The sequence below is a fragment of the Engystomops pustulosus genome, chromosome 4 (assembly GCF_040894005.1).
Source record: "Engystomops pustulosus chromosome 4, aEngPut4.maternal, whole genome shotgun sequence".
In the NCBI taxonomy this organism is placed as follows: Eukaryota; Metazoa; Chordata; class Amphibia; order Anura; family Leptodactylidae; genus Engystomops; species Engystomops pustulosus.
Genome location: NC_092414.1, coordinates 14,888,568 through 14,901,796, shown reverse-complemented (window position 1 = coordinate 14,901,796; position 13,229 = coordinate 14,888,568). Strand labels below are relative to the sequence as shown.

General features: G+C 42.4%; 2 protein-coding genes across 2 annotated transcripts in view; both read right to left on the bottom strand.

Moving 5' to 3' along the window:
• Positions 1–13,229, bottom strand: part of LOC140126138 (hemagglutinin/amebocyte aggregation factor-like) — a 105,994-nt gene that overhangs the window by 76,499 nt on the left and 16,266 nt on the right. The window lies entirely within an intron of this gene.
• On the bottom strand, positions 3,531–11,176 carry LOC140128863 (hemagglutinin/amebocyte aggregation factor-like). The gene is made up of 6 exons (XM_072150567.1): positions 11,064–11,176; positions 10,945–10,971; positions 7,450–7,552; positions 7,039–7,227; positions 6,629–6,781; positions 3,531–3,857 (listed from the first exon to the last, which is right to left on the bottom strand). Exons 1-6 carry the CDS (start codon positions 11,104–11,106, stop codon positions 3,818–3,820), a joined length of 555 nt encoding a protein of 184 aa, XP_072006668.1. The 5' UTR covers positions 11,107–11,176; the 3' UTR covers positions 3,531–3,817.

Genomic DNA, 13,229 nt, shown 5'->3' with positions numbered 1-13,229 from the left:
AGCTTTTACTATTTGATAAGGTCTTGGTGCAAAGTGACATGAAAGAGCAAGGACACAGCTCTCAGAATGAACGTTCTAAGGGAGATCATTTAACTATAGTTCCGCAGGGGCGGGGCTTCACGTATTTCTAATGCTGACAGGAGACACTTTTGATCTCATCTGACTAGTAATTAGTTCTGGATTTCAGAAAAAAATGATTTACACAGTTCTACACAGGATTTACATAGTGACGAGCTGTGTTAGCACAGGCAAGTTTGGAGCCCAGTGCTGCAGTGGAGTTGCGATGTCGCTCCTGAATGGCTGAAACAGGGCATAGTAGTTTATATGGAACAGGGGGAAGACATTTTTGTCGGGACATGGAGTGGAGGACTCAGGACTTTGTCTCCTCTATAATATGATGTTGAAGCTTAGGCGGTCTCATCTCAGGGCACCGTGTGATGTCATCAGTGCCGCCTGCTGATGGGCTCCATGTTTACTAATCAGTTTAGGTGGGTGACACTTATCTGGCTGAATGGAAATTTGGAAGGAAGGTTGAAGTACATACATACAATAGATACACTGCTCAAAAAAATAACAGGGAACACTCAAATAAGACATCCTAGATCGGGGTGAATTAAATATTCTCATTGAATACTTTGTTCTGTACAAGGTTGAATGTGCTGACAACAAAATCACAAAAAAATAATCAATGGAAATCAAATGTATTAACCAATGGAGGCCTGGATTTGGAGTCACACACAAAATTAAAGTGGAAAAACACACTACAGGCGGTCCCCTACTTAAGGACACCCGACTTACAGACAACCCATAGTTACAGACAGACCCCTCTGACCTCTGGTGATCTCTCTGGATGTTACTATAGTCCCAGACTGCAATGATCAGCTGTAAGGTGTCTGTAATGAAGCTTTATTGATAATCCTTGGTCCCATTACAGCAAAAAATGGTTAAACTCCAATTGTCACTGGGGCCAACAGTTTTTTTGTCTGGATCTACAATTATAAAATATACAGTTTCGACTTACTTACAAATTCAACGTAAGAACAAACCTCCGGACCCTATCTTGTACGTAACCCGGGGACTGCCTGTATAGGTATCCAGCTTTGATGTAATGTCCGTAAAACAAGACAAAATGAGGCTCAGTATTGTGTGTGGCCTCCACGTGCCTCTTTGACCTCACTACAACACCTCGGCATGCTCCTGATGAGGCTCAGTATTGTGTGTGACCTACACGTGCCTGTATGACCTTCCTACAACGCCTCGGCATGTTCCTGATGAGGCTCAGTATTGTGTGTGGCCTCCACGTGCCTGTATGACCTCCCTACAACACCTTGGCATGCTCCTGATGAGGCTCAGTATTGTGTGTGGCCTCCACGTGCCTGTATGACCTCCATACAGTGCCTCAGCATGCTTCTGATGAGGCTCAGTATTGTATGTGGCCTCTCCGTGCCTGTATGACCTCCATACAACACCTCGGCATGCTCCTGATGAGGCTCAGTATTGTGTGTGGCCTCTATGTGTCTGTATGACCTTCCTACAACACCTCGACATGCCTCTGGTGAGGCTCAGTATTGTGTTTGGCCTCCACGTGCCTGCATGACCTCACTACAATGCCTCGGCATTCTCCTGATGAGGCTAAGTATTGTGTGTGGCCTCCATGTGTCTGTATGACCTCCTTACAACACCTCGGCATGCTCCTGATGAGGCTCAGTATTGTGTGTGGCCTACACGTGTCTGTATGACCTTTCTACAACGCCTCGGCATGCCTCTGGTGAGGCTCAGTATTGTGTGTGGCCTCCACGTGCCTGTAAGACCTCCGTACAACACCTCAGCATTCTCCTGGTGAGGCTCAGTATTGTGTGTGGCATCCATGTGCCTGCATGACCTCACTACAATGCCTCGGCATGCTCCTGATGAGGCTCAGTATTGTGTGTGGCGTCCAAGTGCCTGTATGACCTCACTACAACACCTTGGCATTCTCCTGATGAGGCTCAGTATTGTGTTTGGCCTCCACGTGCCTGTATGACCTCCCTACAATGCCTCAGCATGCTCCTAATGAGGCTCAGTTGTGTGTGTGGCCTCCACATACCTGAATGACCTCCCTACAATGCCTCGGCATGCTCCTAATTAGACTCAGTATTGTGTGTGGCCTCCATGTGCCTGTATGACTTTCCTACAAAACCAATATTATGTGGGGCCTCCACATGCCTGTATGACCACCCTACAATGTCTCGGCATGCTCCTAATGAGGTTGAGGATGGTCTCTACCTGCACTACCTGAGCCACTTGTGTGGGTTGTAGAGTCTGACTCATGCTACCACGAGTGTGAAACACATCAGCCAGAAAGCATTGGTACTGAGAAGTGGTCTGTGGTCCCCACCTGCAGAACCACTCCTTTATTGAGTGTGTCTTGCTAATTGCCAATAATTTCCACTGTTGTCTATTCCATTTGCACAACAGCACATGCAATTTATTGTCAATCAGTGCGGCTTCCTAAGTGGACAGTTTGATTTCACAGAAGTTTGATTTACTTGGATTTATATTGTGTTGTATAAGTGTTCCCGTTATTTTTTTGAGCAGTGTATATAAGTATCTAGCGTGTCCTCCTATCACTGCTAGGGGTGACTGACTGTCCTATACCATGTCCCCCCACAAGATTACACCAGCAGGGGGTAGTGTGTCCTCCTATCAGTACTAGGGGTGACTGTCCTATGCAATTGCTCCGCACATCATCACACCAGCAGGGGGCAGTGTGTCCTCCTATCAGTACTAGGGGTGACTGTCCTATGCCATGGCTCCCCACATCATCACACGAGTAATGCCTCCAGCCCCCCACATCATCACACGCAGTGTGTCCTCCTATCATTGGTAGGGGTGACTGACTATCCTATACCATGGCGCCCCATATCATTACACCAGCAGGGGGCAGTGTGTCCTTCTATCACTACTAGGGGTGACTGTCGTATACCATGGCCCCTTCATCATCACACCAGCAGGGGGCAGTGTGTACTCCTATCACTACTAGGGGTGACTGACTGTCCTATGCCATAGCTCCCCACATCATCACACCAGCAGGGGGCAGTGTGTCCTCCCATCACTTCTATTGGTGACTGTCCTATGCCATGTCCCCCCACATCATCACACCAGCAGGGGGCAGTGTGTCCTCCTATCACTTCTATTGGTGACTGGTTGTACTATTGCATGTACACATTCCAGGATTGTACCACAGTGGTTGTATCCTCACCCTGCTGTGCTCTTAACTCTCTAAACTGCACTAGAATTCTTCCCCTCTACTCTGAGTGACTGCTGTAGTATTCATCTACAACTCTGCTTCAGCTTTTACTCAGAGCAATGGGAAGAGGCTGTGGAGCATTCTTTGCAAAAAGTTAATAGCACAGCAGTGTGAGTAAAGGTCCGCAGATTCCCTTTATCTATAGTGAACGCACTGAGCTCCAGGGAAACTTTGTAACACCCCATGACATAGTGTGAACTGCGCATAAATAATACTGCAAAGTAACAACACACAACACTACAGGACACTTTTATTGAATAAGAATTTGAATAAGACTACAGGCAGTGTATGTATTTAGTGCACAGAGCACAGCAGTGTGAGGACACGCCCACAGGGCAATATGGAAATATAAATCACAATCCTGCTGCTACTAACAACACACACAAAGGTCTGATTACACATCTCTCCATGGACAATACATAACTCTGGCTCCAGTTTGTATGGTCACACCTGCTGATTGGTTCCTTTTCATAATTATATAACTAGGGTCCATTGATGGAGGAGCTTCACCCCGATGGATCCGGTGGATTATTGGGATTTACAATATCGGAACTTCCATTTTCTGTCTCTGTATTATAAACAGAAAATACAATTAGACATAACATATAGTCAGTATAGATAATTTAAGGGCTTGTTTTTTGCAGGAAGAGGCGTATTTTATGAATATTATTTATTAAAAGTTTTGTCCATTATATTCTGTATTTGTTTGTACCACATTCACCTTGAGGCAATTTTTCTCAATGATATTCCGCAGATCAGCATGATTGGGCTGATGCCTCCTGCAGGTTAACCCTATCAATCCCTAACATCAAGGAATCTTCCCCCATGACCAAAAAGGTCTCTTATTATAACTTCACATTTAGTTTGTAGGTAGCTTCTTTAAAGGATGTATCCTCACACTCCTCTCCTTCTCCGTGTACAATGACAATGTTATAAATAACACTGACCCATCATTACATCACTACTGACAATAGATGATGTCACAGCTTATCTCCTCCCCCTCCCTGTACAATGACCCCTATATAGATAACACTGACCCATCATTACATCACTACTGACAATAGATGATGTCACAGCTTATCTCCTCCCCCTCCCCGTACAATGACCTCTATATAGATAACACTGACCCATCATTACATCACTACTGACAATAGATGTCACAGCTTATCTCCTCCCCCTCCCTGTACAATGACCTCTATATAGATAACACTGACCCATCATTACATCACTACTGACAATAGATGATGTCACAGCTTATCTCCTCCCCTCCCTGTACAATGTCCTCTATATAGATAAAACTGACCCATCATTACATCACTACTGACAATAGATGATGTCACAGCTTATCTCCTCCCCCTCCCTGTACAATGACCTCTATATAGATAGCACTGACCCATCATTACATCACTACTGACAATAGATGATGTCACAGCTTATCTCCTCCCCCTCCCTGTACAATGACCTCTATATAGATAACACTGACCCATCATTACATCACTACTGACAATAGATGATGTCACAGCTTATCTCCTCCCCTTCCCTGTACAATGACCTCTATATAGATAACACTGACCCATCATTACATCATTACTGACAATAGATGATGTCACAGCTTATCTCCTCCCCCTCCCTGCACAATGACCTCTATATAGATAACACTGACCCATCATTACATCACTACTGACAATAGATGATGTCACAGCTTATCTCCTCCCCCTCCCTGTACAATGACCTCTATATAGATAACACTGACCCACCATTACATCACTATTGACAATAGATGATGTCACAGCTTATCTCCTCCCCTTCCCTGTACAATGACCTCTATTTAGATAGCACTGACCCATCATTACATCATTACTGACAATAGATGATGTCACAGCTTATCTCCTCCCCTTCCTTGTACAATGACCTCTATATAGATAACACTGACCCATCATTACATCACTACTGACAATAGATGATGTCACAGCTTATCTCCTCCCCCTCCCTGTACAATGACCTCTATATAGATAACACTGACCCATCATTACATCACTACTGACAATAGATGATGTCACAGCTTATCTCCTCCCCTTCCCTGTACAATGACCTCTATATAGATAACACTGACCCATCATTACATCATTACTGACAAAAGATGATGTCACAGCTTATCTCCTCCCCCTCCCTGTACAATGACCTCTATATAGATAACACTGACCCATCATTACATCACTACTGACAATAGATGATGTCACAGCTTATCTCCTCCCCCTCCCTGTACAATGACCTCTATATAGATAACACTGACCCATCATTACATCACTACTGACAATTGATGATGTCACAGCTTATCTCCTCCCCTTCCCTGTACAATGACCTCTATATAGATAACACTGACCCATCATTACATCATTACTGACAATAGATGATGTCACAGCTTATCTCCTCCCCCTCCCTGTACAATGACCTCTATATAGATAACACTGACCCATCATTACATCACTACTGACAATAGATGATGTCACAGCTTTTCTCCTCCCCCCTGTACAATGTCCTCTATATAGATAACACTGACCCATCATTACATCACTACTGACAATAGATGATGTCACAGCTTATCTCCTCCCCCTCCCTGTACAATGACCTCTATATAGATAACACTGACCCATCATTACATCACTACTGACAATAGATGATGTCACAGCTTATCTCCTCCCCCTCCCTGTACAATGACCTCTATATAGATAACACTGACCCATCATTACATCACTACTGGCAATAGATGATGTCACAGCTTATCTCCTCCCCCTCCCTGTACAATGACCTCTATATAGATAACACTGACCCATCATTACATCACTACTGACAATAGATGATGTCACAGCTTATCTCCTCCCCCTCCCTGTACAATGACCTCTATATAGATAACACTGACCCATCATTACATCACTACTGACAATAGATGATGTCACAGCTTATCTCCTCCCCCTCCCTGTACAATGACCTCTATATAGATAACACTGCCCCATCATTACATCACTACTGACAATAGATGATGTCACAGCTTATCTCCTCCCCCTCCCTGTACAATGACCTCTATATAGATAACACTGACCCATCATTACATCACTACTGACAATAGATGATGTCACAGCTTATCTCCTCCTCCCTGTACAATGACCTCTATATAGATAACACTGACCCCTCATTACATCACTACTGACAATAGATGATGTCACAGCTTATCTCCTCCCCCTCCCTGTACAGTGACCTCTATATAGATAACACTGACCCATCATTACATCACTACTGACAATAGATGATGTCACAGCCTAAATCATTGCCTCCACTTACTCAAAGTAATTCTTATGTTCGCTGAATGCTCCCACCAGGACATATCCATCTGGGACCGTAAAATTCATTTCAGAATCAAACCCGTTGACGTAGTCGGTCCCTTGGCATCCGGCGATGTATTTTACATTTGTTCCACAACAGTAAAATTTCCATCTAGGTCACAACAAAAATAGTTTTCTTTAAGAGCCATGCAACATTTTTGAGAATTATACTGTATGCTGATACCAGGCGGTCAATATGACATAAGAGAGGTAGGGACTCTATACTTTATGGTAAAGGACCTGCAGAAACATGGTCACATGATCAGTGCAGGTCCTGCGGCCAGAAAAGCAGGAGAGTGATCTGGGCTTTAGGGTTGGCCTGTAGTTGGAGGTCTTATGTATATGCAGATGTCAGGTGCATTGACTTACCTTCGGTCATGGTAGTAAGTGTCATGCTCACTATGAAGACCTGAGAGTGCTTCACCTAGTGGGCAGTTATAGTTTAGCAATCCATCATAGTCATTGACATAAGGCGTCCAATAGCATCGCCCGGATATAGGGAGATTTCTCTTGCAACTAAACGCCCAAACTCTGTCTTCATACTTATCGCTATGTATACTAGAAGAAGAATGACAACAATTACAACCTATAAACTGACTTAAAGGGGGTCTTCTACCTTCAAATAAGCTTTTTCAAGCACTGTATAATCTCCTAGGTAGGGGCCACTTTATAGTGGGACAATAGAGGGATATTATACTGTATGTGGTCCCTCAGGGGTGGGGTTAAGGGTAGGAAGCACAGAAATTTACATAAATTTACAATACTTTTATATCTTCTTACCTGCTGATTGAGTCGATAGTTTCTTGATTTTTACACTCAAAGACGATAGGATCTCTATAACAGTTCAGCCATTTTCCAGATTCAGCACATTTTGCTTCTCGTGCTTAGAGAAAAACATCAATAAAGAAGTAGAGACCATGAGCTGCTGTACAAAAACCTTGATCTTCTTTGATTCATAGCAATTTAAGAATCATAAATCCTTCAACCTTATTATATGCACTGAGCTTTATTACAGATTTTTAACTTTTAAATGTCATAACTATAGTTCAGTATATTGTCATGTAACTAAGGCTATGAAGGCTATGGAGAAATATTCAGCTGTAGGACTACAGTGTTCTCCTTTTGCTCGGTTCTCACTACAATCACAGGTGATATTGCTAGACGTGACTGGCGTGTAATCACTGTGTACAGCTTGTATACCATTTTATAGAGGTGTCTGCCGTACGTAGAGCTGAGCTGCTGTATCTAATGTGCCATTATACAGACATTTACATTACAAAGAGATAAATGTTTGTATCTTATGTGGAATTATATAAGTATCCACCTTACATTGAGGTGAGCTGCTGTATCTAAACACCCCGCTAGGGGTGAACTTAACCCCTACGGGACACAGCATCTTTTGGCCTAAAGGACGCGGACCCATTTTTCAAATCTGCCCTGTGTCACTATAAGTGGTTATAGCGTGGGAATGCTATGAGATATCCAGGGGATTTTGAGATTGTTTTCTCGTGACACATTGTACTTCAAATTAGTTTAAAAATTTGGATGAAATCTTTTGCGTTTAGTTATGAAAAAAAACAAAATTTGGCAAAAAATTGGAAAAATTCTATATTTTCAACGTTCTAAATTCTCTACTTTTGATGCAGATAGTCATAGCACCCAAATAAATTCATAACTTACATTTCCCAAATGTCTGCTTTATGTTGGTATGGTTTTTTTAAGATTCCACATATTTTACTAGAATGTTCTGAGGCTCAGAATTTAGGTATCATTTTTCACATTTTTTGTAAAATCACCAAAACCCGTATTTAGATGGACCTGCTCAACTTCTAATTGACACTGAGAGGCCTAAATAATAGCTAGACTCATAAATTACCCCATTGTGGAAACTACACCCCTCAACGTATGAAAAACCACTTTTAAGAAGTTTGTTAACCCTTTAGGTGTTTTATAGGGGTTAAAACAAAACGGAGGTGCAGTCTGAAAATTGTAATATTTTTTCACAATACACTCATTTTGGGTGGAAAATTAAACATATACAATGGATTAAATGAAAAAAGGCTCCACAAAGTTTGATACCCAATTTCTCCCGAGTACACCGATACCCTATATGTGGTGGTAACCTGCTGTATGGGCGCACGGCTGGGCATAGGAGGGAAGGAGGCGTCATCCAGATCCAATTTGCTATGTCACATTGTACAGGCTATAATTTTTTTCTTTTTTTATTGAGGACCTATAGGGGCTTATTTCTTTTGCCACATGAGATGCACTTTTCTGGTACATAATTTTGGGGCATCTATAGCTAATTGGTGAGATTTAATTAAAGCTTTGTTGGTCGAGGAAATGAAAATCGTCAATTTTTAGGAACATTTTTATGTGTTTTTTTTTTGGCCGTTAACCATACCATAAAAATAGTATATTATTTTTATTCTATGGGTTGCCACGATTACAAAAATACTTCATTTATATATATTTTTTATTTTTTTCCATTTTTACTGAATAAAAAGTAATTTGGCAAAATTGTTGTTAATTTTAGCATCACCGTCTTTCATATGCATAACTTTTTTATTTTTCACCTCACAAATCTGTTTAAGGGCTTATTTTTTGCGAGAAGGATTGTTCTTTTTAGTGGTCTTATTTTAGATTGCGTAACTTTTTTAAATCACTTTTTAGAGCATTTTTAAAGGGCATTAATAAAAAATCTTTTTTTCAGAGAGAGTTTTTTGAGGTTGTTTTTTACGGGGTTCACTCTGCGGGTCTAATAACGATTTTGTTTTATTATGCAGATTGTTACGGACGCAGGGATACCAAATATGTGGGGGTTTTGTGTATTTTATTCAATTGTACTGAATAAAAACAAATTTGGAGAAAATCGTATTCATTTTAGCATCACCATCTTTTCATATGCATAACTTTTTTATTTTTTGGCAGATAAATCTTGTTAGGGGCTTATTTTTTGCGAGAACAGTTGTTCTTTTTAGTGGGCGTATTTTAGAGTGCATAAAATTTTTTAAATCACTTTTTAGAGCATTTTTTATAGGGTATTAATTAAAAATAATCTTTTTTTCGGAACGTTTTTTGCGTTTTTTTCCTCCGGCGTTTACCGTGCGGGTCCAGTAATGATTCTGTTTTATTATGCAGATTGTTACGGACGCGGCAATACCAAACATGCGGGGGTTTTTTGTGTTTTTATGTTTTTTATACTTTATTAAGTGTTTTTATGGGAAAGTGACATTTTAGGGGCTTATATTTTTATGTATTTATTTTTTATTTATTATAATGTGTAGTGTTAAGTGTTTTTGCATAATTTTACTTCTACATACTTGAACTTAAACCAGTGATACTCTGATCACTGGTTTAAGTTCAATACACTGCTCTACAATACTATTTTATTGTAGAGCAGTGTAAACTGTCTGAGCAAGCTTGCGCATGCTCAGACAGTTTACAGCCAGACCCGGAAGGGTTCTGGCTGCCATGGAAACCGGGCAGCTCCGGGGCACATGCCAGTCCTCGGAGCTGCCCAGGAGAGGATCGGATCCCCCGGTAAGCGGCACGGGGGATCCGATCCATAGGGGGAAGACCCTTACACGCCGCGGTCATGCTTGACCGCGGCGTGTAAGGGGTTAACACCCGCGATCGGAGTCGGCTCCGATCGCGGGTGTTAGCGCAGGCTGTCAGCTGTACTAGACAGCTGACAGCCGCTGCTTCTGGTACCGGCTCCGTTCGTGAGCCGGTGCCAGAAGCAGGACGTTATAGTGCGTCCTGGTGCGCTAAGTATCTAGCCACCGGGACGTACTATAACGTCCTGGTGCGCCTAGGGGTTAAACTCTCTGCTGCCTGAGGCGGGCTATAGGACACTGCCCCCACCGCGCCATCCACTAGTAATAAATCAGGTTAAGTGCGATCTCCATGCCTTGTCTAACACCGTTGCTAACATTGGATATTAACTTTCTTTAAGTTTCAGGTTCTGTTTTGTAGAATGTTGCCCCCTATCTTGTTGCAGGTGGTGCCGCCTGAGGCAAGTGGCTCAACTCGCCATTGCATCCCGGTGAAGAATGACACAGGAAAGAGTATGGATGAAGGTGTAACATGTAACACTTTGCCTACATAGAGACTCAGATATTTGGTGGTTACAACCCAAGGCACAAATTAAAAAAAAATCAAGGAAAATTCAAAAGAAAGCCAGAAAATTTTGAACAGTCGAAAAATAGATATAAATTTTCTAAAAGAAGCAGCAACTAGGAAACTAAACAACTAAACATTGGAAATACTTACCTTTCCGTACTCCCATCTCTACGCCACCTGTAGTGAAGACATGAAAAATCATAGAATGACCAATAGAACGTAATAAAAAACATCTACATCCAAGTTCTGATATTGAGAAGAAGCTTCACCTATGAGGAGGGACATGTAGAGGAGCGTGTGGAGGATGTCCATGGTGAGGAGCTCTGCTCTGATCCCTCCTGGACGGACTCTTGTGGAGAACCTGACAAGACCTTCATATATATATATAGAGTCAGACGACAGGAAAAAGGCGTAATAATAACATTTCCCCGTGGTCTTCTTCGGAAGGGGATGGCCGGTTGCCATCGTGTGGTTTGGCAATTACATTCTGAATCACTGATGCTTAGAAGTAAAACTTAACAAATATGAAGGGAAAACCGATGACATGAAATCACATGAACTAATGACTTTACTTTTAGGTTTGTAGGAAACCACATTTCTGTGTTTTTGTGATGTTTTTAGATAAGATGATCTGCAAATTATGGTGAAAAACAGAACAAAAGTTATCAAATAACAACGAAGTAGCAGCGGTGCTGGCACTACCCACATGCACTTTAAAGTCTTGGGCGTGATGGGACCGTTTGGAGTAAAGACGACTGGCAATATACTGCAGAGATGTGAAGACTATAGTGGTGCTCAACGTAGAAGGGCAGCTGTCACAGATGGAAGAAGAAAATCGCGGCACTCACCAATGCAGTCTTCAAATTTTATTCACAGATATGCAGGTAATACAGGACGCCGACAAGCGGCAAGGCGACGGGCCGTTTCGCGCTGAGTAGCACTTTCTCTAGCCTCTGACGTCATCCTTCCGGGGCGTGTGCATTATAAGCGCGAGCCCCGAGAGGTTGTCATAGATACATAGCAACAATACAACACAGGTTAATACGTACAAACTTGGACAATCGTCCATAACATACAGTGTGTTTAAAAACAATAACAAATAAGAGAATACAGAAGAAAAGCACTTTTCCTGTGTGGAATTCAGTAAGTTTTTTTGCGAAACCCAGCAGTATTATTTCAAAAGTCATAAGAAGACGCTGAGATCATTACGGTCATTCAGGCCGAGAGGGCCCATGGCTCTGCATCTCAATATCCACTTAGCCTCGCGGCGCAAGAGTTCTCTCTGGCGATCGCCGCCTCTGGGGTTAATTTCTGCTTTTTCTATGCCCGCGAAGCGGAGTGGATTGGGTTCATTAGAATGGTGCAGCCTCATGTGCTCAATCAGTCTGGGACAACCGTTACCCGTGGACACCGAATGTAGGTGTTCCCTAAATCTCGTAAACATATTCCGGATAGTTTTTCCAATATAAAATTTATTACATGTACATATGAGGACGTACACCACATAGGTGGTTCTACAGGTAATAAAGTGTTTCACATCAATTTTTACACCCCCTAAATTTAAGGTTTTTGCTTGTAAATTGTGCGTACAAAAGTTGCAGTGTCCACACTTATAATTGCCTCTAGGAGCACCTTGACTGAGCCAACTTTGTCTGGGAACGGAGTATCTACTCCGGACTAGCTCAGTACCTACTGTGGGGCTACGTCTAAAGGTCACAAGGGGCCTGCAAGCTGTGATTTCTGCCAATTTTGGTCCAATGTGGTTGGCGGAGCACATTCCAGTGTTTATTAATAGCCTCACGAATGGCACCATCATGGGGGCTAAAGTCGAAAGAGAAAGTAAATCTCGTGCCACCCTGGTTGCCACGTTTCTTTACACTGGAAAGTAAACTCCTTCGAGGAATTGCATTGGCTTTGTTAAATGCGGTAAGGATGCCTTCTTTTGGGTAACCCCGTTGTATAAAGCGCAATGCCAATTCCTGTGCTTGTTGTTCAAAGCGTAAACTGTCACTGTTAAGTCTTTTAAGACGTAAAAACTGACTAAACGGTACACTGTTTTTCACATGCGGGGGGTGAAAACTACTGTGGTGTAGAAGTGCATTTGTCGCTGTGGGTTTTCTGAAACCTTCGGTAAACAGCGTTCCATTAACCACTTTCACCCTCACGTCAAGGAAGTCAAGGGAGTCACCTCCGAATATAGCCGTAAACTTCATGTTCATGTCGTTGGCACTGTTGAGGTAGTCAACAAACGATCGAAATTCGTCATGTGAACCATCCCAGACCATAAAAATATTGTCCACATATCTAAGGTATGTGCGTATATGCTTGGCGAATGGGTTGCGCAGAGAGTGGACAAAGCGGGATTCAAAGACCGCCAGAAATATATTGGCCAAAGTACAGGCAACTGGGGTGCCCATGGCCGTGCCCACTCTCTG